At 55.5% G+C, this 25,656-nt stretch overlaps 1 protein-coding gene across 1 annotated transcript in view; it reads right to left on the minus strand.

Annotated features, from left to right (window-relative positions):
* SSC4D (scavenger receptor cysteine rich family member with 4 domains) overlaps positions 1-24,601 on the minus strand; it is a 28,093-nt gene extending 3,492 nt beyond the window's left edge. The window contains exons 1-8 of the mRNA XM_075905121.1: positions 24,550-24,601; positions 11,127-11,162; positions 10,008-10,313; positions 8,306-8,377; positions 6,086-6,400; positions 3,323-3,403; positions 1,808-1,882; positions 718-1,029 (exon numbers count right to left, since the gene is read on the minus strand). Of these exons, the coding sequence (XP_075761236.1) occupies positions 718-1,029; positions 1,808-1,882; positions 3,323-3,403; positions 6,086-6,400; positions 8,306-8,377; positions 10,008-10,313; positions 11,127-11,162; positions 24,550-24,601 (1,249 nt within the window). The remainder of the gene's footprint in view (positions 1-717; positions 1,030-1,807; positions 1,883-3,322; positions 3,404-6,085; positions 6,401-8,305; positions 8,378-10,007; positions 10,314-11,126; positions 11,163-24,549) is intronic.
* Between the last annotated feature and the right edge of the window lie 1,055 nt (positions 24,602-25,656).

Below are 25,656 nucleotides of genomic sequence, written 5' to 3' on the forward strand. Positions count from 1 at the left end.
CCCTCTCTGGTCTCCAGCGCAGCTGTGGGGTGCGAGTGGCGGGGGCCAGGGATCGGGTAGCCCCAGACAGACAGGCAGGGAGAGGAACTGGGCTGCAGGTGGCTCAGGAGTGGTGCATTTAGGAGACAGCGGAAGGGCAAACCTCCCACGAAAGCGGGCACTGAAATGCACACAGGCTGAGGGTGTTACCCCTCCCCAGGCAGTGCCTCTCTGGAATGGAGTCCAGCTGCAAGCCCAGGGACTGGGCCAAATCCAGCCTCCCCCCGGAGCCTGATCCCTCGGCAGTTCTGGGAGCTTGGATCGGATCTGACCCTGTCCCAAGATTTCTATTCTGGGCGAATCCAGAAGCAGGTGGGGCCTGATTGGGCGTATCTGAAATTCCCCAAGAACGTGGGTCACCTGGGATTCCTGCCAGGTGGGGCGGGTACCTCACAGAAAGCCCAGCCCACTCCGGTTCCAGCCCACACGAAACCCGAGCCCCAAATTAAACAGGACGTGATCCAAATGCCCCTGCATGGACCCTCTTCCGCTCGAGTGGCTGAAACTGCAGGAGCTCCCATGGCACTCCTGGGGGGCCCGTTAATCCTCCCTGAGGCCTGCAGAGGCTGGCACAGGTTCACCCTCCCACCCTAGGGCAGCCCCCGGTCGGGCTAGCATTGGAGGGGGGCGCAGGGGCGGGCGCGTGGGCAGGAGGTGCTGCATCCGCACGCATCCCACCTCTGCAGATGACGCCGGCGTCCTCGTGGTGCCCGCAGTTGTGCTGACCCCAGCCCAGGTGAAAGCAGTTCGCCAGGTCGGCCTCCCGGCCGGCACAATCCACATTGTCCAGCAGGACGGGCCCGGTGCCGTAACCGAAATAGCCCAGGATGGTGGCCGCCACCGCCGCCCCACAGCCCATCTGCCGGCAGACCACCTGGGCGTTGGGGAAATCCCAGTCGTCGTCACACACCGTGCCCCAGGTGCCCTGGTACCGAACCTCCACCCGGCCCTGGCAGCTGCTATTGCCGTTCACCAGCCTGACGCTGCCACCTGTTGGTCAGACCCGGAGAGAGACGGCGAGAGAGTGAGAGACGCTGGCGGAGGCAGGTGGTGCCAGGGAGGGAGACGGGCACGTGCCCAAGTGCCGCCCCATACTCTGCAACCACCCTCACCTCTGAACCAGGCAGACTACAGGTCCCTGCATGCATTGCTCCCTTTGCGGCTCCAGATAGAGCGTGGCATGCTGGGACTCGTAGTTTCTCCTGGCTACGCCACCAGGGTGCTCTGTTGGGTAGAGCAGGGGCCGAGTTAACGCCGCTGGGGGCGACAGCCCCATTCATATGAGCCCAGGGGCGGCGGGTCTAAGAGGCTAGGGAAGGCAATGCCTTTCCAAAATGGCAGCCTGGCCCCACCCACACTCTGCCCCCCCCCCCGAGCTCTGCCCCCCTTCAGTGTGTCTCCCTCAGGGCTGCCTGGGATTCAGCCCTGCCACGGCTGGGCCGTGTCACCAGCTTGCCAGGGGCTGTGCGCCACCCTCCCTCCCTCCCCATAGTGCTCTGCCTGGATCCAGGGAAGGCTGGAGCTGTGCACCCCCTGCTGGGGGAGGGGTGGCCTGCCCCTACATCGGGGCGGGAGGGGGGGCTCTTGGCTCCCACAAGCAGCCCTAGGTTCACCCCCTTCCCGTGTATGGCCCACGGGCCCTTGAGGCTTTCATTCGGCCCAGGGCAGCCCAGTGCAGGCATGTGGCTGCCCTGGCTTTGCAGAGACCCTGGAGGAGCCCTGGGCAGTCCAGAGCCAGGGCCCGCCTGCAGGGAACATGCTCACTTACTTCTCTTGCCCGCCGCCACGAGGGCCACCGTGCTCACTTCCGTCTCCGGCGAGGGCTGAGCTCTGCCTTCTGTGACTGCAAAGACAAGCGTGGGCATGGGGCACCAGGGCAGCTCCAAAACTGACTACCCGCTGGAAGGCTGGAGCTGCGGCATGGCAGCCCCAGCTCCCAGCTACAAGGGAGGGCCAGGGCCAAAGCCACAGCATGGCAGCCCTGGCCCTCCAGATGGCCAGGAAAGATTGGCAGAAGGGGCGGGACTGGGGCTTGCCATGTCCAGCTGGTCCTTCACCCCCCACCCTCACCCGCAATGGCAGCACACACCAGGCAATCTCATGCCCACAGGATACAGGGTCTGACAGGGCTCCTGGGCACAAGGCACCCCGGATTGGTGGCGGCCCCCTTGGATACTGGGGTGGAGGGATTCTTTTTGCAAGCCAGCGCTCTGTGCCCTGAAACAGGACTCCATGAATCGCAACCACAGGCGCCTCGTTGTCTTGCCTCCCAGCCCCGGCCCTCCGCGCCAGCATGCCAATGGCAGTCGCAGCAGAATCAGAGCCCGAGGGAAAGCAAGCACGTGGCCAGCTGTGCAGGGTACGGCCAAATTCCGGCTCCCAGAGCTCTGGAGACATGTGCAGCCCCCGCGATCCTGCTGCTGGGCCCTCCCCGTGCTGTGGATGGAGCAAAGCCCTGCACAGCCCAGGGGCCACTCTGGACTGCACTGAATTCTTGGCAGCCCAGCCGGGAGGCAGGCCTGTCCCTTGGCGTCTCTCCTGATGACCCCAGGGCAGAAGGTGAGTTGGGAGCTTGGAAGAGGGAGTCGGAGCCCTGCTTTCCCAGGGCGGGCAGCTGGGCCAGGAAGGAGAGCGAGCTGGTTCGGATCACAGCTGTGTCCTCCACGGGATGATGTTTCAGGGTAGCGGCTCTGATCAAAGCCCCAGCCTTGGGGCTGTAGATCTTCTCATGGATCATCCATCAGGAGCAGGGCCGGATTAAGGCATGGGCTAGCCGGGCAGCTGCCCGGGGTGCCAACCTATGGGGGGGCGCCTGATGGCAGTTGAAAGGGGCGCACAGCACCCCTTACAGCTGCCATCAGGTGCCGCATGCCCAGCTCCGGGATCGCGGGCTGCAGCAGCTCCCAGCGGCCACCCTGCAGCGGCCACCCGGGGCGGGGGCCACGTTAACCCCCGCAGCGCCGGCCAGCAGCGCCCTTCCCTCCGCGGCCGCGGGGCCCTGCACGGCCAGGTTTGGCCTGCCTTAGGCAGCCCCGGGCTGCGTGCCAGCGGCAGTAACCGGGCTGGGCTGGGCTGGGCTGGGCCGGGCACATGCGTCCTGCTGCCACCAGCTCCATGCTCCCTCCCCCAAGCACCAGCGCAGGAGCGGGGCCGCGCATGCACCCTCCCCCAACCCGGGGCGCAATTAAACTGTCTGCCCAGGGTGCTGGAATGGCTCGGTCCGGCCCTGATCAGAAGAGCCCTGCGGCTGGGGGGATGGGCCCTGCGGGCAGCACTGGCCTACCTGTGGCAGTGTCAGTGAGCGAGTCTCCGTAGTCCCAGCCGGCCAAGGTGGTGAACGGTGTGAGCGTTGAAACCCGCAGCCCTGCAGGGACACACGGAGGGGCGGGGTCACATGACCAGTGGCCATAGTTTTGTCCACACTAAGCCATTGCAAGAGGATGGGCAGCCAGAAGGGAGCCCGAACAGAGACAGGTGTCAGTCATCCACACTCCTCCAGCCGTTCCGTGCAGCTTCTGCTTCAGACCCCCGCTGGTGCCGGGACCACGCACGGTCAGAGCTTCGCGTCCTGGTAACCACCAGCTGGGATCAGCGGGCGCAACACGAAGGATTCGATGTTGATTGGGAAAGCCACGAACCCTCCATTTTGCCGCACACGCCCTAGCTGCTGAATAGTCATCGAAGCGTGCCGGGTGGGATAATGCCGAAAAGCCACCTGGGGGCTCGCTGGAGTTTGATTTAAGACAATTTACTTGGTTTGTGCTGACCTGTGATATTGACAATTTGGGTTCTAACAGCTCAAAAGCTTTTAACCTTTGGAATCTCAATGCCTCCTGTTATTAAACAATTATTCGCCCCCCTCCTATTGTCTGACCCCAGCAATTTAAACGTAAGAACGTAAGAGCGGCCAGACTGGGTCAGACCAAAGGTCCAGCTAGCCCAGGGTCCATCTTCCGACAGTGGCCAATACCGGTGCCCCAGAGGGAGGGAACACAACAGGGAATCGTCAAGTGATCCCTCCCCTGTCGCCCATTCCCAGATTCTCATAAACAGAGGCTGGGGACACCATTCCTGCCCGTCCCGGCTAATAGCCATGGATGGGCCTGTGCTCCATGAATGTATCTAGCTCTTTTTTGAACCCTGTTAACGTCCTGGTCCCGGTTAAATTTCCTGCCACTGTGAACATTAAAAATTGATACAAATTTTAGGAAGTGCTTAAAAGCCAGGGTTTGGGGCAAATTTCAATTAAAATATTAAAAACAAACCTCCGTATTAGGAGTCGATATGGTAAGAAAAAGAACACTGGAATTCTGCCATGCCCAGTTACCCAGCTCCCCGGGTCTGGGGGGTGTTACTGCTAGTCCTCAGTCTGGTGCATTAGCCCACGCTGGAGATGCAGGCCTTCTGTTCTGGAGGTCCCCCACCAGACTTTTAGCGGCCCTGTGCTGACCAAAAGTGCCAGGGTTCTTTTTGACTGGGTGCCCCCAGCAGCCCTATTGGAGCATAGTGACAGTGACACCACAGCACTCCTCCCGTTCTGTCCTGTCGTGGGGCTCCAGCCAGTGGGTCAGGACTCTGCCCTGCCTTGCCGCCAATCTGGCCTTCATTAGCATCTCCCCTTGAGGTTCGGTTCTCCCAGCTGGGCCTCCCCCATGCTGCTGCCCCCACTGGGAACAGCCGACCCACGGGGCTGCCCCCGTCCTAATGAGCCGGCCCACGGGGCTGCCCAGCCCAGCGCTCCCTTCTCCCTGGCTCTCAGGACAATGGCTGGTTAGGCAAGAAAGGAACCACCTGGGAAAATTGCTCATTTTGCGCCCAGCAGCCTCTTTGTTAGTTAATCGCTGGGCACGCAGGGCTCCAGGCATTAGCTGCGATAATGAGGGAATTCAAGGGGATTATTAACATTATAAATGGGAGTCAGCAGACAAGGACCGAAAGACAATCGAAAGTGGGGAAGGGAGGGAGGCTGGGGATGGCTGGGTGCCCAGCCGCCGACAGCCAATCACTCACTTCCTGACCAAGGCAGCTTGGTTTCCACCGGAGCCGGGAAATCGCAGGCAGCCAGAGTCATTTCCCTGCAAATTGCTGCTCTGACTAGCCGCAGCCTCTCTCGCCATTACATCCTCTCCATCTCCGGGTTTCAGCCTAGCTGGCAATGCGGAAGGATGGTCCAGTGGCTCGGGGACTAGTTTAGGCCTTGTGAGCCCTACTTTCAAATCCCTCTTCTGCTACAAACTCCCCGTGTGACCTTGGGCAAGTCACTTAGCCTCTCTCTACCTGATAATGGGATATCAGCTTTGCACCACCTCTCTGGTGTGCTGGGGGAGATTATTCAGCCATCAGATCCTGCAGCTTTGGGGGCCACGGAAGCACCTCAGGGCACATCTGCACTGCACAATTAAGTCACCCAAACATACAGGCCTACAGCCACCACCGTGATTATATCACTTGCACGTCTACACTTTGTTTCTTGTGTCGGCTGTGCCCAGCCTGGCCAGGAGTGCTCACACTGACCGAACTGTCCGTTAGGGCATCGTGGGGCAGCTTCTGAGAGCCAGCTAGAATTGCCAGGCTGTGCCCACACAACACTGTCGACCTAACGACGTCTACCTGAGGGGAGGGGGCGGAGTTAGGAAGTTGGCGTAGCCAGTGAACTAGAACGGGTGTGAAATGTCAGTGTAGACAATAACAGGGGGGCTGAGGAGAGACCAGGCATAGCTAAATAGGCCACACCTGAGGGGAGGCCAAAAAAGGGCTTTTCCAGGCTTGTGCTGAGCTGTCTCTGGATGGGGGAGGGAGGCAACATGCTGGTCCACGTGCCCCCCCCTCCACAGGGGCCATGGCTGTGCCGGTCCACCTGCCGGTCCAACGTGCTGGTCCATGTGCCCCCCCCCCCGGGCTGTGGCTGTGCCAGTCCACGTGCCCCCCGCTCCACAGGGGCCAACATGCGCCCCCTCCATGTGCACCCCATCCAGAGGGGCCATGGCTCAGCCCCGGGTGGGTCAGCCAAGATGGCAGCTGTTCCCATGGGGCTTTGCTCCCCTACCTGTGCAGACGACCCCAGCGTCCTCGTGGTGCCCGCAGTTGTGGATGCCCCAGCCAAGGCTGTAGCAGGCCGCCAGGCGGGACTCGCTGCCCTCGCAGTTCACGTTGTCCAGCAGGATGCGCCCCGTGCCGTAGCCGAAGTAGGCGTTGCTTTTGTGCTCCAGGGCCTGGCCGCAGCCCGTCTGCCGGCACACCACGCTGGCGTCGCTCAGGCCCCAGTCGTCATCGCACACCGTGCCCCAGGTCCCCTGGTAGAATATCTCCACCCGGCCCCGGCAGGGGTCTGCGCCGCTCACCAGCCGGATGCTGCCGTCGCCTGCACAGGGGCAGCCAGGTTAGCATCAGGGCTCTCCTCAGGGGAGCTGCCGCAGAGCGGCCATGGGAACAGGGCGCTGCGGGCCAGTAGGGCAGTGCGGGCCGGCAGCCGGGCTGACAGGGCAGTGCAGGCCAGCAGGGAGGTGCAGCCTGGCAGCCAGGCCAACAGGGCAGTGCAGGCCATCAGGGAGGTGCAGCCTGGCAGCCAGGCCGACAGGGCAGTGCAGGCCATCAGGGAGGTGCAGCCTGGCAGCCAGGCCGACAGAGCAGTGCAGGCCAGCAGGGAGGTGCAGCCTGGCAGCCAGGCCTACAGGGCAGTGCAGGCCAGCAGGGAGGTGCAGCCTGGCAGCCAGGCCTACAGGGCAGTGCAGGCCAGCAGGGAGGTGCAGCCTGGCAGCCAGGCCGACAGAGCAGTGCAGGCCAGCAGGGAGGTGCAGCCTGGCAGCCAGGCCGACAGAGCAGTGCAGGCCAGCAGGGAGGTGCAGCCTGGCAGCCAGGCCGACAGGGCAGTGCAGGCCAGCAGGGAGGTGCAGCCTGGCAGCCAGGCCGACAGAGCAGTGCAGGCCAGCAGGGAGGTGCAGCCTGGCAGCCAGGCCGACAGGGCAGTGCAGGCCAGCAGGGAGGTGCAGCCTGGCAGCCAGGCCGACAGGGCAGTGCAGGCCAGCAGGGAGGTGCAGCCTGGCAGCCAGGCCGACAGGGCAGTGCAGGCCAGCAGGGAGGTGCAGCCTGGCAGCCAGGCCGACAGGGCAGTGCAGGCCAGCAGGGAGGTGCAGCCTGGCAGCCAGGCCGACAGAGCAGTGCAGGCCAGCAGGGAGGTGCAGCCTGGCAGCCAGGCCGACAGAGCAGTGCAGGCCAGCAGGGAGGTGCAGCCTGGCAGCCGGGCCGACAGGGCAGTGCAGGCCATCAGGGAGGTGCAGCCTGGCAGCCAGGCCGACAGGGCAGTGCAGGCCAGCAGGGAGGTGCAGCCTGGCAGCCGGGCCGACAGGGCAGTGCAGGCCAGCAGCCGTACCAGTGAGAGACGTGTAGCCAGTGCAGCACCCCGAAGCAGCGGAAGGTGTGGCCGCCAGCCCTTCTCTCGCCCACAGCCCTGCCACACTAGGGCTTCTCCGTCTGGGCAGCAGCCCCACCGGATGACAGGGCTGGTGGCCCAGCCTTCTCCTTTCCTTGATGCAGTGCAGGGCTCTTTCAGGAACCCCAACAGGGAAAGGAGCAGGACACCGGCATCTCCTCCAGTGCGGGTCTACCGCCCCAGCCTTTCCACACAGCTGCTCTCTGGGGTCTCCCAGCAGCCCCGTTGGACAGCCGGGCAGGGGGGCTGGCACTGGGCGGCAGTGCAGCCATGCCAGAGGAGCTGCCCCATTTCCTTTCCCTGCGGCCGGTGCGATGTCTTCAGAGCAGTGGGAGGAGGAGAGAGCCCCAGGTAAGGGGGGATGGAACAGGGGAGGGGAGAAGGGGAGAGCATGGGGCCCCGGTGTGAGGATGGGAATTATGTGCTGGGTCATGTGAGGTGGTCACGTGTGGGTCCCCCCCATTAGCTGCTGCCTCCCCCACTGCGGCAGGGTCACTGGCCATGAGCCCACAGGAGTGACAAGAGCAGGCCATGCCGTGAGGGTTGTGGGGTGAGGGAGCAGGCAACTGGACACAAGTTTGCACGTGGCAGCAGCAGGCCGTGGAGCTGGGGCGGTCCGTCTCCGCGCAGCGAGACCCCCTCTGTCCAGCCACTGCTCTGAGCAGCCCCCGGCAGCCCGCTGCACTTCCCTTAGCCTTGCTCTCATGCACGCCAAGTGGGGGGGTCTGGGGAGACGCTGTGTGCTGCTTGGGCACCTTGGCCCAGCCCTGGAGGAAATGAAGGTGGGGGGGGGAGAGGGGAATGTGAGGTACAAGAAGCCCATCCCCCCACACTTACTCTTTCCCTTCTGCAGGGAGGCTGTGGCCGTCCGGCTGGTGGGCCCTTTGCTTGCTCGGGTGGGGGAGAGCTCTGAAAAGAGAACCAGAGGCAGGCTGGGCCTCAGCGCAGCTTTCCCACACGCCTGTACTCCCTGCCCCTGCTGCACACCCAGAGCCCAGCGCCTGGAACCCAGAGGAGAGCAGCCATGTGAGACGCTGGGTAGAAAACCAGCAAATAGCAGGAGACCCCTGAGAAGGGTATTGGGCTGCGTTAATAGGAACGTTGCCAGCAGGTTTAGGGAAGTGATTGTTCCTCTCTCTTCTGCGTTGGGGAGGCCACAGCTGGAATGTTGTGTCCGATTCTGGGCCCCCCATTACACAAAGGATGTGGACGCATTGGAGAGAGTCCAGTGAAGGGCAATGAAAAACAGCGACGGATTTAGGGCAGGGAGAGCGGGGCGGCTGCCCCGGGCCCCGCGCTTCCCGAGGCCCCGCACATGCGCCATGTCAAAGGGGGGACCCTGCAAAATTTCGCTGCCTGGGGCCCCGCGGTGCTGCCCTGGGCCCCATGGCACTCTCATCCGCCCCTGATGAAAAAGATTAGGTGGCTGGAGCACATGACCTACGAGGAGCGGCAGAGGGAGTTGGGCTTGTTTAGTCTGCAGAAGAGAAGAGTGAGGGGGGATTTGATAGCAGCCTTCAACTCCCTGAAGGGGGGATGGAGAGAGGCTGTTCTCAGTGGTGGCAGAGGACAGAATGAGGAGCAATGGTCTCAAGTGGCAGGGGGAAGTCTAGGTTGGAGGTTAGGAAAAACTCTTTCCCTAGGCGGGTGGGTTCCCTAAGGAGAGGGTGAAATCTCATCCCTAAAGGTTTTTAAGTCCCGGCTTGACACAGCCCTGGATGGGACGATTGAGTTGGGGTTGGTCCTGCTTTGGGCCAGGGGCTGGACTTGGTGACTCTTGAGGGCTCTGCCAGCAGAGCAGCACAGCCCACGGGGCACCAGTGCCCACAGCCAGTGGGGCAGGGAAGCTGGTGGGAGGGGCCGGAGCTCATGGGGCAGTGGAGCTGACAGAGCCACCAGGATCTTCAGTGGAGCTGCCACAGCTCGCGGAGCCGGCAGACTGGACAGAGGAGCCCAGTAGAGAGTCTGGCACCCCCCTCCCAGGCCTCTCCTGGTCCGGCAAACTCCCTTGTCCAGGACAGGTCAGGTCCTGAGGGTGCCAGACCAGAGAGGTCCAACCTGTATCGTTCTTGAAGCTAGCTAGCTCCAGATTATCTCAGGTATGTCTACATGCTCTGCCCTCGCATTGGATTGCAGTACAGACCTAATCTAAGGGGGGGCGGTGTCAGAGAGCTGACAGATGGGAATGCGGAGCCACGGGCCAGGGTGGAGTGAGAGCAAAGGGCAGCGGAGAAAGGGAAAACATGGAGGGAGACCTGAGCCAGGCCCTAGGAAAGATTCATGCTCTTGGCCCATCCCTAGTGATTCAATCCCTGACAGCTCAGCCCTGCGGCACCCTCTCCCCCCGGAGCCCAGAAGCCGGGGGGAGCTCAGCCCCCCCCTCTGGATGGAAGCCCCATGAGCCAGTCCCAAGAGGGAGTGGAAATAAGAGGCCGCTTGGGCCTAGTGGGTGAGTCTGAAGACACCCAGTCACTGGACGCCGTGTGACCCCCATCACGGCCCCCCGCCCCCGCTGCTGGATGGAACCAAACCTTTTTACCGTTACAGGTGACGGCCACATCCTCGTAGTGGTAACAGTTGTGGATGCCCCAGCCACGGCTCCCGCACTCACTCAGGGCCACCTCCCTCCCTTTGCAGTCCACGTTGTCCAGGAAAATGGGCCCCCGGCCGTGGCCGAAGGTCAGGGTGGCCGGCATGGCGATGGCGTGGCCGCAGCCGAGCTGGCGGCACACCACGTTGGCGTCCACCAGGTCCCAGTCGTCATCACACACCGTCCCCCAGGAGCCATTGTAGAGGATCTCCACGCGCCCCTGGCACCGGCTCCGCCCATTCACCAGCTGCACCTCTGCAAGGAGGAAGGTCACAGTGAGACAAGTAACCTGTGAAGCAATGAACACATCACGACCCCTGGGGCCAGCAACAGGTTTGCGCCTATGGCCTTCCAAATCCCAGACTGCTACCACATAAGCAAAGGGAGCAGCTCCATTAGTTGATACCAGTAGTAGGTTGTTGTCCAGCTGGCATTTGCTTTGATTCTCATGAGTGGGTGTCTATCTGTTTCAGCGAAGCCAAGGGCCATGAATACATCTTTGCACCGGACACCTTCATTGGTCACCTTGAAAGCTCTTGTTGGGTTAGGGAATTGTCCAATGAGAGAAGAGAAATGCAATCATGTGACTTGGATGATCTGACACCTGGTCCAGGTAGCAAATTGCTAATACTCACAGCAAAACCACCCCTGGCTAATGCCTGGGCTGAAATCAGCCCCACACAAATGACCTGTCACTTAATCAGATAACAGAACACACGTCTGTATAAATGATGCTGCTTGTCTCACCGAATCAGTCCGTCATTCCCCAGAACCACGGGCGCCCAGCCCTAGGCACTGCCCATCAGAGATGGCATGGAGCAAGCTCAGGAAGCTGCAAATACCCCTATGGCTTCCAGCAGTAAAGAGAACCCGTCATGAAACGGTTATTTTGCCTCTGCAACAAACGTGAAGGGTTCGTCCAAATTTTCATTTTAAACCCTTCCCCCGTCCAAAGCAAAGCGCAACATTTCATCCCCCTCCCCCCTCCCATACCTTCATTTCTGACAAAAATCCCATTTTTCAGGCACAAAACGCCTTGTCCAAACACAGTTCTCAATAAGGTCTCACCTGGGAGTGACAACGGAGCCGAATCGGAGGCGCAGCCTGAAATGGAGAAGGAAAAGGATCAAACATCCCTTGATGTGGCAGAAGAACACAGGCAGGAAAGGGTTACTGGATACGGGCTATCAGAGCTGAACCAGAACATCTTAGGGTCCGTCTACACAGCAGCATTATTTTGGAATAACTGGTGTTATTCTGAAGTAACAAAGAGCCTGTCTACACTGCAAGCCGTTATTTCGAAGTCATATCGAGCTGGAGGACTTCTTACTCGACTCCTGTCACCGTCATTTCACGAGGAGGAAGGGAAGTCAGGGGAAGAGAGCTCTTCCTTCCACTTCCTGCTGTGCAGACAGCGCGAAAGGCCAAATTAATCATTTCAACTTCAGGGGCAGCCCGTGAGCCTAGGCAGACTAGGCAATCACCTAGGGCGCTGCTGGCCCAGGGTGCCCGATGATGACATCATGGGGCACCCGGGCACCCGATGATGACGTCACGGCCATTGATGGCCGTGCAGGTGGGGGCGCTGATCGCGCCTTCCACCTGGGGCACCAGCTGCCACAGCTGGCTTCAGACTGCTCCTGTTCAACTTAAGCTACGCAATTGACGTAGCTGAAGTAGCGTAGCTTAATTTGGCTTTCACCCTGCAGTGTAGACATGCCCGTAGGGAGCAGCATGAGAGCTAAGGGGGAGGATTTAGTTCATTAAGCAACAGGTATAACGCACATCCCAAGCCCAGCAGGGCCTTTCACGCTTCTCAGTTAAGTAGCTGGATTCCCTTCCATGCCAGGCAGGGTTTCAGATGAGCTGCTGAGGTCATAAGTCACCCCTCTGGATCTTGACTACCACTGTTGAGATCTATGGACTGTCACAGATTAAAGGGGAAACATTTTAGGGAGGCCTTTGTTAGCATCGTGGCCACATTTCACTGATCATACTGAAATCCATGTGACTTCCCAGAAGCTTCTACCCAAAAGGAACTGTGTCGTGTGGTTCCACGCAGCTATTTGTGTACTAGCACTTGGACCGCAGTAGCAGAACTGTCCTGGCTGCTGTGGCGTGTGGAGCCTTGAGATTAATGGACCAGAAGCAGGTGGGGAGGAGGGAAAGCAACTAGCAGTGAGTGGAGAGGTGTTATCCTAGCTCCTGGGACTTGCCTGATTATGCAGAGCAGGGTGAAATTCTGACCCAGCGCAGAACCTACACGGGCTGCAAGTTGCCCCCAGCCATGCGGGGAGTCAGAGATAGACTGCAGTTCTCCTGATTCCTCGCCATATGCTTTAACTGCTAGGCAACACCGCCCTGTGTGGGCTGTATGATTTCACCCGAGGCTGTGAGATTCGGCCAGTGGGCTGAGCTGCCAAAAGGCTTTTAAAAAGACAGTGCAGGCAAACACACCCAGCCAGCTGGGGGTGCTTGGGGCAGGCAAGTGCCACCCCGTTGCTGGGACATACGTGGTCACACTGAAGTTAATGATTATGGTGAGGCCAGGTGTTCATCCAGTAGGAGGCGCACTTCCTACTGGTTCACCAGCCAACTCCCATGGCATCTTGCCTTCCTTGGGCTGTCTTCTCTCCTGGTGCTTAAAGAACCAGCCTAGGGCAGCTGCTGAACTCACATCCACAGTGGCATGGCTGGTATACCCTCCTGGTACGCTGTATTCCATCCTGCCTAGCCACAGTCGGGTCACGGACATTGCTATCCCAGAACTTGGGTCTATAGACTTGGGGGTCACACTATGGCACTAAAGACTGCCATGCAGACGTCCCCATCTGGGCTGGAGCTCGGGGTCTGGCACCCACCCCCCTCCCTGGGTGTCCTATCTCAAGGTCCAGTCCGAACGGGAGCAACTGCACTTCAGCCCGAGCCCAAGTCTGTACACCCAGGCTCTGAGCCACTCCATGCAGGACCTAGCTCGTGCCTGGTGAAATTTGGCATGTTTTGCAATTGGACTGGAAAAAAGGATGATCCAGTGACCCCAACACATTTGGCAAATGCGTCTTGGTTTGGCTGAGTTTTTCATCTCAGGGGGGAAAAAGGCGAAATGTTCCGACATTTTTAAGGAAACGCAGTTTGAAAGCACTTTTTGGTGCAATATTTCCTTTGCTTTTATGTAAAAAAACCCATGCCACCTCCCCCAAATGCTCAACATTAGAAGCCAATTTATTCTGACCCCAAACTACCTCCCCAGCACTACTTTTAAGTTTCCTGAACATTTCAGGAGTTGGTTGCCAAGCCCCCCGAATGTTTTTTCCAGAAGTGCCAGTGAGCCACAAATCCAGTGATTTGCCCAGCTCTTTCCCTAACACCGGCTGGAAGGGTGGGTCGCAGATGGGCCCCACCCTGGGCTGGCATGGCTCATATTTACTAGCAGAACAGGAGAGACAGAATGTTGGCTCCAGGTGGTTTGATCAAAGTTGGGAGGAACAACTGTGTGCCCAGCTAGTGAGGAGAGGAGCCTGAGCTCTACCTCCTCCAGCTCTGCCTAGGAGCTGCCTCCTGGCTCATCCTAAATAGCCCCATTGGATCGGGTGAGCAGCCAAAGCTAACCTGGCCCTCCGGCTGGAGTGACGTGACCATGGCTGTGATCACCGCTGCAGCACATGCAGCTCTACACAGAGCTCTAGGAGGGTGGTTGGGAAAGGCTGGAGAAGCAGCAGCAATGATAGGACAGATGTCCCTGGGGTGCTGAGGTTCCGTGTCACGGCCTGGGGTGGTGCATGCTGTTCCATGCACGGGCGTCCTGCCAGACAGGTAGCTAATGCTGTCACTTGGACACAAAGCAGCCGGAGCTGTGACTGCAGCAAATGTCTCCTTGTATCCTCTGGGCGCAGGGAATGCCAGACTTTTCTCCACCCCAATGGGACCTGATTCCCCATTGCCCTATACACTGCGTCACTCACGCCTCTGCCAGCCATCCCCTGCTGAATTGTTAGCAGTTTACAGCCCCTTTATGCTGGTGTCAATGATGACAAAGAGAATTGGGCCAGTGATGGGCAGAAAAGTAGCAAGGGTGTTATGCACCTGGGGGCAAAGGCAAAATTTGCACTTTCCTTTTGCCGCCACCGCGCGGCGGGGCCTGGAACCTGGAGCACAGCTGAGCCCAACCCTGGGAGGAGGGAGGGAAAGCTTGTACTGTGTCTTCCCCCACCCCCTTCAGTTTCAGGCCAGGCCCCTGAACACACTAACCCACCGGTGGAGATGGAGGAGGGTCAGGCTGGGGGAGGAGAGGTGGGGAGAAAGCTCCAGTCGCCGGCAACGGGTGGAGAAGGAGCAGGTGAGCTGAGAGATGATGGGGAGCAGAAAGGGATTAAATTAACGCCCCCCTAGCATGGAGCCTGGAGGCAACTGCCCCCCTCCCCTCGTTACTCCACTGGTGATCGGTGCTAGGCAAAAGCCCAGTGCAACAAACCCAGGAGACACTGGTCCCCTTAAGAAGAAAGGATCAACAGGGCAGGAGCCATGGACCAGCCACAAGTTACCAACACACAGCCAGATTCTGCAGTGTCCAGGCATTTGCATGGCAAAGTGGAGTAAAATGCTCTGCACTTCAAATCCCTGTTGTATTGGTGTAAGGCTATGTCTAGACTGCAGGCTTCTTTCAGAAGAAGCTTTTCCAGAAGAGATCTTCTGGAAAAACGTCTTCTGAAAAAGAGCATCCCCACTGCAATAGTTCATTGAAAAAGCCATCTGCTTTTTTGAAAGAGAGCGTCCACATTGAATGGACGCTCTCTCACATTTAAGCTGTGATTGCTATGGACGGAGTGGTGACCCAGGCACCTGTGTTTTTTCCTCTTCTTTTGAAAGAACTCCCTCTTCCCCGTCCACACATGCCTTTTTCAGAAAGAGCTCTTTCGGAACAGGGCTTCTTCCTCGTAGAATGAGGATTACTAATGTCGGAAAAACCCCTCTGTTCCTTCCATTTATTTTCAAAAGAACACGATTGCAGTGTGGACGTAACTCAAGTTTTTTTTTTAAATGGCTGTTTTTTAAAAAAATAACTCTGGAGTTTAGACATACCCTAAGTGACTGCACAAGGACTCAGGCTACAGGTTCTGCTGTCAAGTAATGACACAGAACATCTGGCCTAAGCAGGGAGCCCAAAGACCTGCCACATTGGAGATCTGCTCCCCTGTCTGCCCACGGTCCTCAGCAGGGACAGTTGGGCTGAGTCCCGGGAGAGAAGATGCCCATTATAAAACCCAAATGCCTGGATGTAGCTGGAGACTGAGGGGAGAAGCGATGGGGGAAATGCAGGCAAGAATCCTATTCCAGTAACTAATCCTCTCTGGGAAATGGGAACGAAGGTGCTGTCCCAGAAATATGACTTCTCAGTGGGTGTTTATCCCTATATGCAGTGTAGGGGGGTCCCTGTGGACCGGAGGGGAGCAGGGGCTGCAGAAGGGAGAGGCTGGGGCACTTCGTTTATTTTCCTAATCAAACAAAAGGCTTGTCATGGACCCAGGCGGCACCAGCGGGCAGACAAAGCAGGGGACGTGCATTTGCTCGGACGGCCTGTCCCTTCTTTCGGCTCAACCCACAGGGCTGGATCTTCAGCTCGGGTTACTGGGGCTGTTCTCCCCAAAGCAAGAGGGAGATGACAGGTGACGTGAACCGAGGAGCGGGCTCACCGAGGGCCGCCCCACATTTGGCTCGTGCAATGTCGCCAGCTCTGGCAATTCTATGAGGAGTCTTGTGATACCTGGGGCTTTCCTTAAAGCCTCATCTCCTGCAGTCTTGTGAGTAGGGGAGAATCTCAGCTGTGAAAAAAGTGGACTTCTAGCCCCCTCCCCACCCTGGCCACTGAGAGAAGCTGATCCGCTGACCCACAGACGGCTCAAAAGGCAGAGGGAACATAAACAGACACCGACATTTTTTTAAAACCATCTCCTTGTTTTAATGCCAGTGGTGGGATTTCAGATGAGGCCATGGGGCGAGCCATGTTGCGTGTGCCACTTGAGGTGGCAGTCCGGCAGGTGAGGCTGTGGTGGGCGGGGGGTCATTTGAGCTACTCCTCCTTGAGGAATTGCTCTTCACTGCTAGGATTGCCAGGTGTCTGGTTTTGCACCAGACAATCCAGCATTTGAGCTTTCTGTTCGGGAAACAAATTGAGAAAATATAAACAAGAAAATACAAATGTCCGGTATTTTCTAAATAAGATGTAATGTCGATTGTGATGGAATGTCAAGTGTGTCCGATATTTTTGTTGAAACCATCTGGCAACCCTATTCACTGCCCAGCCCGGCTGCTGCTCTGCAAAGGCCGAGAGACTGCAGTACCTCAGGTCAGGCCTGTGCTTAAAGCGCTGCACCAGGGCAGCTGCACCCGTGAAATCCTTCAGTCACGGCCAGCGGAAGAGAAGCCTCCTATCTGGGTAGTGACCCCAGCTCCCCAAGAGGCAGTAGCGATGTTGGAGGGAGAAGCTGTCCTATTGGCATATGGCTGGCCACGCCGGAGGTTAGGCCAGTGTAAATATGTTGCTCAGGGTGTGGATTTTGCACCCCCTGAGCGATGGAGTTCTACCGATATCGACTGGCCTCAGCCTTGGAGCCCCAGATCTCAGCAGGGTTGCCAACCGTCAGTAAATTTACAGACAGTCCGTAAAAAATTCGCCAAAATTGGACATGTCCGTAAAGTCCGTCAAAAAATTTAGGTGTCCGTAAATTTTGTAAAAGTGCAATAAATTTTCAAAAAACAGCCATTATTCTATAGCAATTAAATGTCTTCTGTGCTGCTTCAGCCATTCTACTGCGGAGCAGCGGAAATGGGCCGTTTTACTTGTTTATTTAGCTCAACGGTTGAGGTGACGTAACATGACTCCCGTGACCCACATGATGTTAAATAGCATATTGTTCTTGGGATGTATGAATGACAAAGATTACTTTCACTTTTGGCCATTTATGTCGTCTTAATAGAGTATAAAAATTATGTCTGTAAAAAAATGTGTCTGTCCGTACATTTTTTCCATTTTGTCCATAAATGAAATTTCTGTGGCTTGGCAACCCTGGTTCTCAGTCTGGGCTGATCGAGCAAGGGGTGGTCAGCAACAGAAAAACACCGTCAGCCCCTAGCCAGGGGGACTTTACCAAGGGTTCCCTAGAGGACCAGCCCGTCACGGGTTTAACCCCAACCGAAGGCTCCTCGGCCCTGTCTCCGTGTGCTTAGCCAGGCAGACACCCCGCTCGCCAGGCCTCTCGCATGTGCCCCATGCAGGCGAGAAGGCGGCTGCTCTAAGGCAGCTGCCTGAGGCCAAACAGCCGGGCAGGCCTGAGGAGTGGAGCTCTCTGGAGACCTCACGCCCAGGGAGCCGCAAGAATTGGCCATGGCCTGGGCTACATAGTGCAGTGCTGACACCCAGTGGCTCGGAGAGTCAATGGATGTGAGGCCGAGCTGGGGCTTCCTCCCCTTTGCCGCCCACACACAGCAGGCCGGGCCCAGTTGTGCACCGTGGCGGGGGCTTCACTGGCCCCATGCACAGGCCCGAGTGCATGGGGCTCTGCCAGCCCAGGGCATTCCCAGGGGGAGGAGGGTGGTGTAGGTGGATCTATGTCCTCCCCTCCCCCCTCGGCTGCCCAACATCTGCAGAGGGCATGACTGGAGCAGTCCCTGGTCTGGCTTTGGGACACCACCATAAAGCTGGTGCCTCACCACCGGGCTCCCCAGCCGAGGGGCTTCCCCACCCCACGGAGCTACTCAGACCCCAGCCAGCTACTCGGGATGGGACACTGCGCCCCCAGAACGTGTACCCACCCAGAGGGGACTTCCCGCTGGCCTCCCCGCTCAGTGCTCCAAAGAGAGACCTTCCACACTGGGGCACTGGATCAGATCGTCCACAGCCTTGGGGGCCAGTCGGCTCCAGAGCCAGAAGCCAATGTCCCAGCTCGGGCCTCTCTCTAACGCGCCCGGGCCAGAACCCCTGACCTGAGTGCTCCCTGCCTTGGGGAAGGGGCACCTGACACAGCACAAAGCTCAACTCGGGCCCCTCAGCACTAGCCAGAGCTTCCCACACATGGGCTGAGCGCTGAACCGCTCCACACGGGCCAGAATCAATGCACAGCCACTGGGCCAATCCCCCAGCACTCTCCAGCCGCTCCAAAAGCTTTATGTCCACCTGAAAACCCACCACTGATCCGCTCTGTTCTCGGCCTCGGAGGGACGGGCACGTCTGATGCCACCTCCAGAGGAACCCCCAGACCTGAACGCTAGACACCCTCCCCGGTTCAGGATAACAATTCCCAACGAATAAAACCTGCCGCCCAGTGCAAGATTTGAGGTGCTCAGTCTATTTACTTAAAGCGAGGGTTACAGGGGTGATGGTCATAGTCTACACGTACCTAGATGGGGAACCGATATTTGATGATGGGTGCGTCAGTCTGGCAGACAACGGCTGTTGAACCTGGACAAATCCAGCCTGGACTGGAGCCGGCCTTTGTAGCCACGTGTGTAACTAACATCCCAAAGGGTTCCTCCCCACCCGATTTTTCAGTCCCACATGGCTGTCTGCTCTCGTGCAAACTGAAATGATTCCAGGGCAGAGCTCTGGCCACAGACCTTCTGGCCTGAGATCCGTGAAATTTCCTGTTTTAGTCACCACATGTGAACACAGGCTTGGGGGCGCTCTTTGCCCTCCCTTTGCCGTCTTTTCTCTACCTTGTCCCTCCTCTATCCTGCCTCTAGCCAGCCCGGCCATGCTCTTCCCAGTCAGCCCTTTTCCCATCAGCAATGGCAGCTCTCAGTTCAACACAAGCCTCGCATCCTGTATCTCATGGGCTGGATGTCACAGCCATGAAGAGACTAATAGAAAGGCAACTCGTAGGGCATGAAACAGTCAGCAACCTAAGGGGTGAAATTCAGCTCTTAGCCCTTCCCCTCTCCCGGGGGGACTCTGGGCCACAGGCAACCTTTGAAAAGGCAGTATCATTGGATTATTGATCACTTAGCACCTAGAGGCCTAGGCTGAGGCCCCATTGTGCTAGGTGCTGTGTCTCCCTGCACCAGAGATTACACTCTAAGTAGGCACGGCAGGCTAATGGTCTAGAGATTCATTCATTGAGCTCAGGCATGGGGGTGAGGTGAAGGTTTCCAGTTCTTGGCACCCACAACCAGAGCTCAGCTCCCCACTTGCGTTCCGAAATAAAGGGCAGGTGTTTGGAGGAACTCAGCGCCGAGCTCCTTGCAGTGTGAAACCGAGGGCCAAGTTGTCCAGAACGCACCTGCCAACACATGGAGCCCTGATGTAAATCTGCCTCAAGGTGTCTTGCTCCAGGCCATGCAGTGTGTCTGGGGCAGAGCAGGGAACTGAGATCTGGGCTATGACTGACCCCCAAGGCCTTTCTCCTGGACCTCACTGCGGCTATCCCACCACGCCCAGCCAATGTCTCCCAGAACTCAGCAAGGCCCCACATACCTGCCCCCAGTGCAGTGCGCCGGGTGGACGCAGGCATCGCTGCACGTGAGCACACACAGCAAAGCATGGGCGTGCGCCAGCAGAAAAGCTCTCCCAATGGCACTATGAAGACAAGTCTGAATCTGGAGCAACTTGTGCCCCAGGGCAAACCAGAAGAGTCTGCAGTCTGGACCCAGGCCTTGCCATCACTGGAAGGAAGGCCCCAGACAGAAGTCGGGAACACAACAAGTGCTGAGTGATTTACTTGAAGGAGTTGCCAGGTTCTAGGGTCACCAACAGGGGAGCAAATAATTGCCCCAGGGCCCAGAGATTTAAAAGGCAAGAGACTCTGGGCCACCACCGCTGCTACTGCAGCAGCTGGAATCCTGGCCTCTTTAAATCGCTGTGGGAGCCCCACGTGGTGCTGAGAGCCAGATGGGGGAGGTGTGGTGCAGTCGGGGTGGCACTGAGGGCTGGCTGCCCCTAGCCCCAGCCCTTCCCAGGGACCCAGAGCCAAGCCCCGCCCCACATTGCCTAGGGTTCGGCAAAGCCTTCTTGCCAGGCCTGCCCTCACCCCTCTTCCGCCCGCATGCACCGAAGGGACAGACCAGTAAGATTCCTAGGGCAGCTCCGCAGACTGCAATTGAGACCCACGGGATGCGCTCTGTGAAGGCTTAGCACCATACATGAGTGAGTGCCGTACCCGTAATGATGATGCAGTTAAACTTTAAGCATTACTGATTCTCACTGAGCTGGGCGAACCAATTTAGGTCACTGAAGTAAACCCCACAGTGAGAGGAGATATTTTAGTCAGATTGTTTAAACCTCTGGTTTGCATGGGTTTTTGCTCACACCTAAAACACAGTTGATAGAAAGGACATCTTTGGCAAAGTTTCCTATGCCTGCCCCTTTCAATAAGGAGCAAGAACTTGCAACGTGCATCTGAGAAGCCCAAGCTGTCATTTAGCAAAACCAGGAAATCCCAGACTTGACACTCCTGGTATTTCTATGTTTAGAAGAAAGTAGGGGGAAAAAACCTGGTATTTTGAGAAGCAACTCTTCCAAGTAGAGCCATCTGGAAAATGTTCCATGGAACATAAGAAAATATCCTTTTTTCCAAATCAAAATGCTTTGCAGAAAGATACCAACTCACACCATTTGACAGAAATATTTCAGAATGACTCAGTCAGAACCGAGTGGGTTTTTTAAATTTATTTTGACTCTCTCATTTTGTTTCATTTCAACCTTCTTGCTTTATTTTGCCTTTGCCTTTACATTACAAACTATTAATGTGAATAATGTATATTTGACATCATGTTTCCAAATGATCAATGTTCACTTTTTGACAGTCTCAAAGCAAAATGATTCAATAAGGTTGTTTAGATATTTCCAGTCTTACATTTTTTAGCATTTCTATTGCTATGGAATTTTCTAAATTTTGTCTTTTTGTACCGATTTGGGATGAAAGCAAATGTCAAAGTGTCTTCATTTCTGTGGGATGGAAATTCCATTTCCCAACCAGCGATTCTTCCAGGCTTCCTTTATCCAGCTTAAGAAAGTGAAAAATGGAACAGACCCAGTGGAAATAAAATCCACCAAATAACCTAGCGCCAGATTCCCTTCTCGATTACATCAGGGCAGGCAACACGGCCCTGGTGCAATACGCCTACATAGACACTTATTTCCAGATGCTGCTTCTACAATAGTGTAACTTGGAGAACAAATCACCCTCTGTTAGCGACTTAGCCATGTCTCATTCACAAAAAGAAATGAATGAAACACTAGAGGGTAGCACGGTTGGTTCCTGTCTGAGTAGCTTAAGGTTACAAAGTTCCTGTCTCAAATTTTCCCTGTGGGAATCTGTCTTTAGTCCAATTCCATGCAATTTTACTGGGGAGGGAGGGAGACTGTGGCAAGTTAGTTGACATCTGTAGCACAAACTCAGTGAGAAGTGATGCCAAGTCACTACTGCCAGCCAAGCTTTTCTCATTGTGGGCCCAAGAGGTGCCCGCCTGCAGCTATTCACACACCAGCTCTGAATCAAAGCAGAGCACTCATTGACAAACAGCTCCAAGGCTCTCGGCTTAGGCCAGCAAGGACCATGCGCTCGCTCGCTGGTGTTCAGTCTGCACACTGCTAGCCTGGCGCAGAGGTGAAAAGAAGCAGGTGCGCCCTGGTGCGCAGCTCGAGCAAGAGCTAACCGAGCTGCGGCAAATGCCAGCAAGGAGCTATTTAAAGACTGGCAGGGACCCAGGTTGCAACAGAATAGTACCTGTAAGAAATGTTAAGAGACTTTCATGGAGGCTTGCAAGTGACACCAGCGTGTCAGGCTTTCATTCCAGGCCCCAACCCAGTTTCTGAAAAGCTTTAGGCTTGAGCCACTTCGGAGCAAGGGAGAGCCACAAAAGCCATTTAGCTAAGCTGGGATTTTCCAAGAGCCTCAGGAAGCAAGGTGCCCAAGTCTAACAGAAGCAGACAGAGGTGTGCCTCAAAGGTCTACTCTAGGATGTGTTTGGGGAAAGTTCTGTGTCATACAGGAGGACAGAGGAGATGGTCACCATTGGTCCCTTCTGGCCTTTGAATCTATGAACAGGGCAGGTGCATTTGGTGGGACATTTCACAAGCATTTTTCTCGGAATTGGAACAAAACACTGAAATTGAAAAAAAAAATTCCCAGAAAATGAAAATTAAAAAAAAAATCTAGAACTATTTCATGAATGTCATGAAATGTCAAACAAATGCCTTTTGTTTCATGAATGTCAAAAGGTTTTTTGCTAGTGTCAGTTCATTGTTTTGACTTGTATATGATAGTCAAATATTAACAATACAATATTATATATATTTAATAGTAAAAGTCAAAACAATGTTGCCACACCAGAATGTCACTGAAATCAACATGCTCCTATGCATTGTTTCTATTTCAGTGAAATTGCATTTGTAGACAGACGACTGTTCCATCAAAAGTCTCAGAGAGGTCATTGCGTTAGTCTGTAACTTTAAAAACAACTTTTAAAAAAACAAGTAGCCCTGTGGCACCTTAGCAACTAACAAAAATATATGTCTAGTACCATGAGCTTTCATGGGCAAAACCCATTTCTTCAGATGACCTCAAGATCATCTCATCTGAAGATGTGGGTTTTGCCCACAGAAGCTCATGATACTAGATATATATTTTTGTTAGTCTCTAAGGTGCCACAGGACTACCCATTTTTTAAAAAGTTATTTCATCAAAACTGTGCAATCAGCTCTAGAGCCTAACTCCTAGTGTGCTCTGACAATCCCAGCACTACATCTTGTCTTCTTGGGAAAGCTAGAACATTATAGGACATTATAGACTAGTATAGCTCCCTGCCCTGGTCTACACTAGGACTTTATTTCAAAATAACGCCCCCACACAAAGTTGAATTTATAAATGGAGCGATCACACTACCAAGCCCATTATTTTGAAATAACAGGCAATGGAATTCACAATCTGTATTCCTGCTTTCCATCGGGAGTAACGCCAATTCAGAAATAGTTATTTGGAAATAGTGGTTGTGTGGATGTACCGGTGCTGCTATTTTGAAATAACTACTCCCCAGAGTAATTCAAATCAATTACTCCCCAGTGCTTCCTGGGGCTCTAAGTGCAAGGTTGCGCGTTCACAATAACAGAACCTGCCTTACACTAATTTCAAGGCTTCCCCATCGCATGGACATGCTAGTTTGATTTTGTTAAATCGGGAGTTAAGTCTAATGTACTTATTTTGAAATACTTTCCTAGTGTAGACATGGCCTCTGTGTGGACACCCTGTTCCACAAAGAAGAATGTTTTTTCCCAGTTTAGCATACTCACTTTCCCAGCTCCAAAGTGGCATAAACTAGACTAAACAAAAGGTACTTGCATCAAAATAAGAGCATCCCTATGGGGAATACCACTGCTAAATCAATCTGAATCCACACGATAGCAGCTCATACTAGAATTGCTCTCCTGTGTAGACAAGGCCTCAGTGTTTAGATTGTGCCCATCATCATGGCTTTGGAGTGCCCAGACTGGAGATGGGCTCTGGTGGCACATTTCAGATCTGAATTTTTATCCCCCTGCCAAGGCTGGGGCTGTAGGTGGCTGGCCTCTCTTCCCAGCCCAGAAAGTCAGTCCCTTCCTTCAGACTGTGGTTCCTTATTCAGCTCAAGGCAGCAATGGGCAACCTGCGGCCCACGGGCCCCCTGTCTGCCACCCACCTTGCACTTCCTCCCTGATTGGCAGCGTTCAAGCTCTGGGAGGCAGGGGGAGGAGCAGGGATGGAGAGCAAATCAGCTGGTGGATTCATGGCACTCCGAAAGTGCTGGGAGGGAAGGAGAAGAAATGACGGGCTCCCATGCATGAGAGGCAAATGGGAAAGGAGCCGAGGGGGAGGTGCACGTGGGCTCCAGGTGGAACCCCAGTAGGCCACTGGTTGCCCACCACTGGCAGTCACGTGGATCTCTGAGACGAAGGAGGGCCACTTACACAGCCCACTCACTAGTTTTGGTTGCCCATCGCTGGCATAAGGTCTGCGTATAAACCTGGCCTTTCCCTCAGCTCAGATCTTCTGCTGGGGCCCTTCCACCAGTGCCTGTGTCCATGTCGTAGTCCCCTTCCTGCAGCTCCTCTTTATAACTGAGACCCCAGCTGGCTTTTATAAGCACAGGATCAGGCTCTACTGGTGGGTAGCTGACCAGTCCCAGGTGAGGTGGGGGACCAAACACCCTGTGATGGGGGGGGGGGTGTTGGATATTAGTTCTGGCCCATGCGTATCCAAAACCAAGCACTGACATTAATGGGAATTGAGCATCCAACCCCCCTTGTCATCTTGAAAGGCCCTTTTCTTCTCTCTTTTCACTGTCCCCCTGTCCAATCACCCCCGCACACCCACTCCTCACCTCCCTCCAGACCTGCTCTGAGGAGGGCAACCACTGGTCCTTCAGCCAGCCCAGTCAGGATCGCTCCCCACTGGGCATGGAGGCCACATGGAGTGACAGGGGGTGGGGATGTGTGGCGCTAAGTCCTGACTAGGGGAGCACTCACATTCCACAGAATCATCCTCCGTCTTGGAGGCCAGAAGGGACCATATGACCATACATCACTCGCTCCTGATTTTAAAGAGGCCAGCAATGGAAGAATCCATGCAACTCTTGGCAAGCTGTCCCAATGGTTAATTAACCACTCATTTGAAAATGTCTGCCTTATTTTTAGTCTGAATTTGTCTGCTGTCAACTTCCAGTACTAAAGCAAGGAAAAGGCCCTAATCAGTGCTCAATGAAGTACCCACGTAGGTCAGCAAAAAGGAAGGAAGAGAGACTGGCATATCCGCTTGGAACGGCCAAAGGAGAATTGTCAGATAGGGGCTGGCAGGAGTTGGGGGTGGTTGAAAATTCCCATGTCCAAAGTCCTGGCCCATCTGCGTATAACATAGACTAGGAGCTGTTTGCTCAGCAGTAGCCCTTCCCATGGTTACCACTGCAGCTGCTCAGAAAATATTCAGCAAAAGGGTTTTTTTGATAGAAAAAGCCATTTTGGCCTAAAATCAAAAAGGCTAGAAAACCATGTCAATTTCAGCGACATTTTATGTAGAAAAAACCCAAAACAAAACATTGTGAGAATGTCGAAGCACCTCGTTTTTTGAATGGAACTGTCATTTCCAAATGACCCTTTTAAATCAAAATCAACCGGTTTGCCTATAAATACAAAAAAGTCCAAAAAGGGCCAAATGCGGAACAAACGGTTTAGATTTTACCAAACCAACACATTTCAATTGGCTCATAATGAAGAGTTTTCAGAAATTTCATTCTGCAGCAAATCTAGAAAATATGTTTGTTCCATTTCAGAACTGAAAAAAAAAATGATTACACAATTGCCTATGATTCCCAGCTGATTATGGGAACTGCATTTGCCATCACAAATATCATTCACAAGTATTGATTTGGAAAGTAACTCATGCTAGCAGGGTCCTTCCTGTGTTTTAGCCATTATTTGCCGGCATGGTTAACGTCATTTAAGGCACATGCAAGGACCTGACTGTGCCCAGAGACCAAGGAGACCTCTTGTCTCAGAGACATTGATTATGCCTTGACATAATGGCAGGTGGAAAATTGCATCTGCTATCTGTGCCCACAATTTGCAGGGGCAAAAAGG

Source organism: Pelodiscus sinensis, chromosome 21 (genome assembly GCF_049634645.1).
Source record: "Pelodiscus sinensis isolate JC-2024 chromosome 21, ASM4963464v1, whole genome shotgun sequence".
Lineage (NCBI taxonomy): Eukaryota > Metazoa > Chordata > Testudines > Trionychidae > Pelodiscus > Pelodiscus sinensis.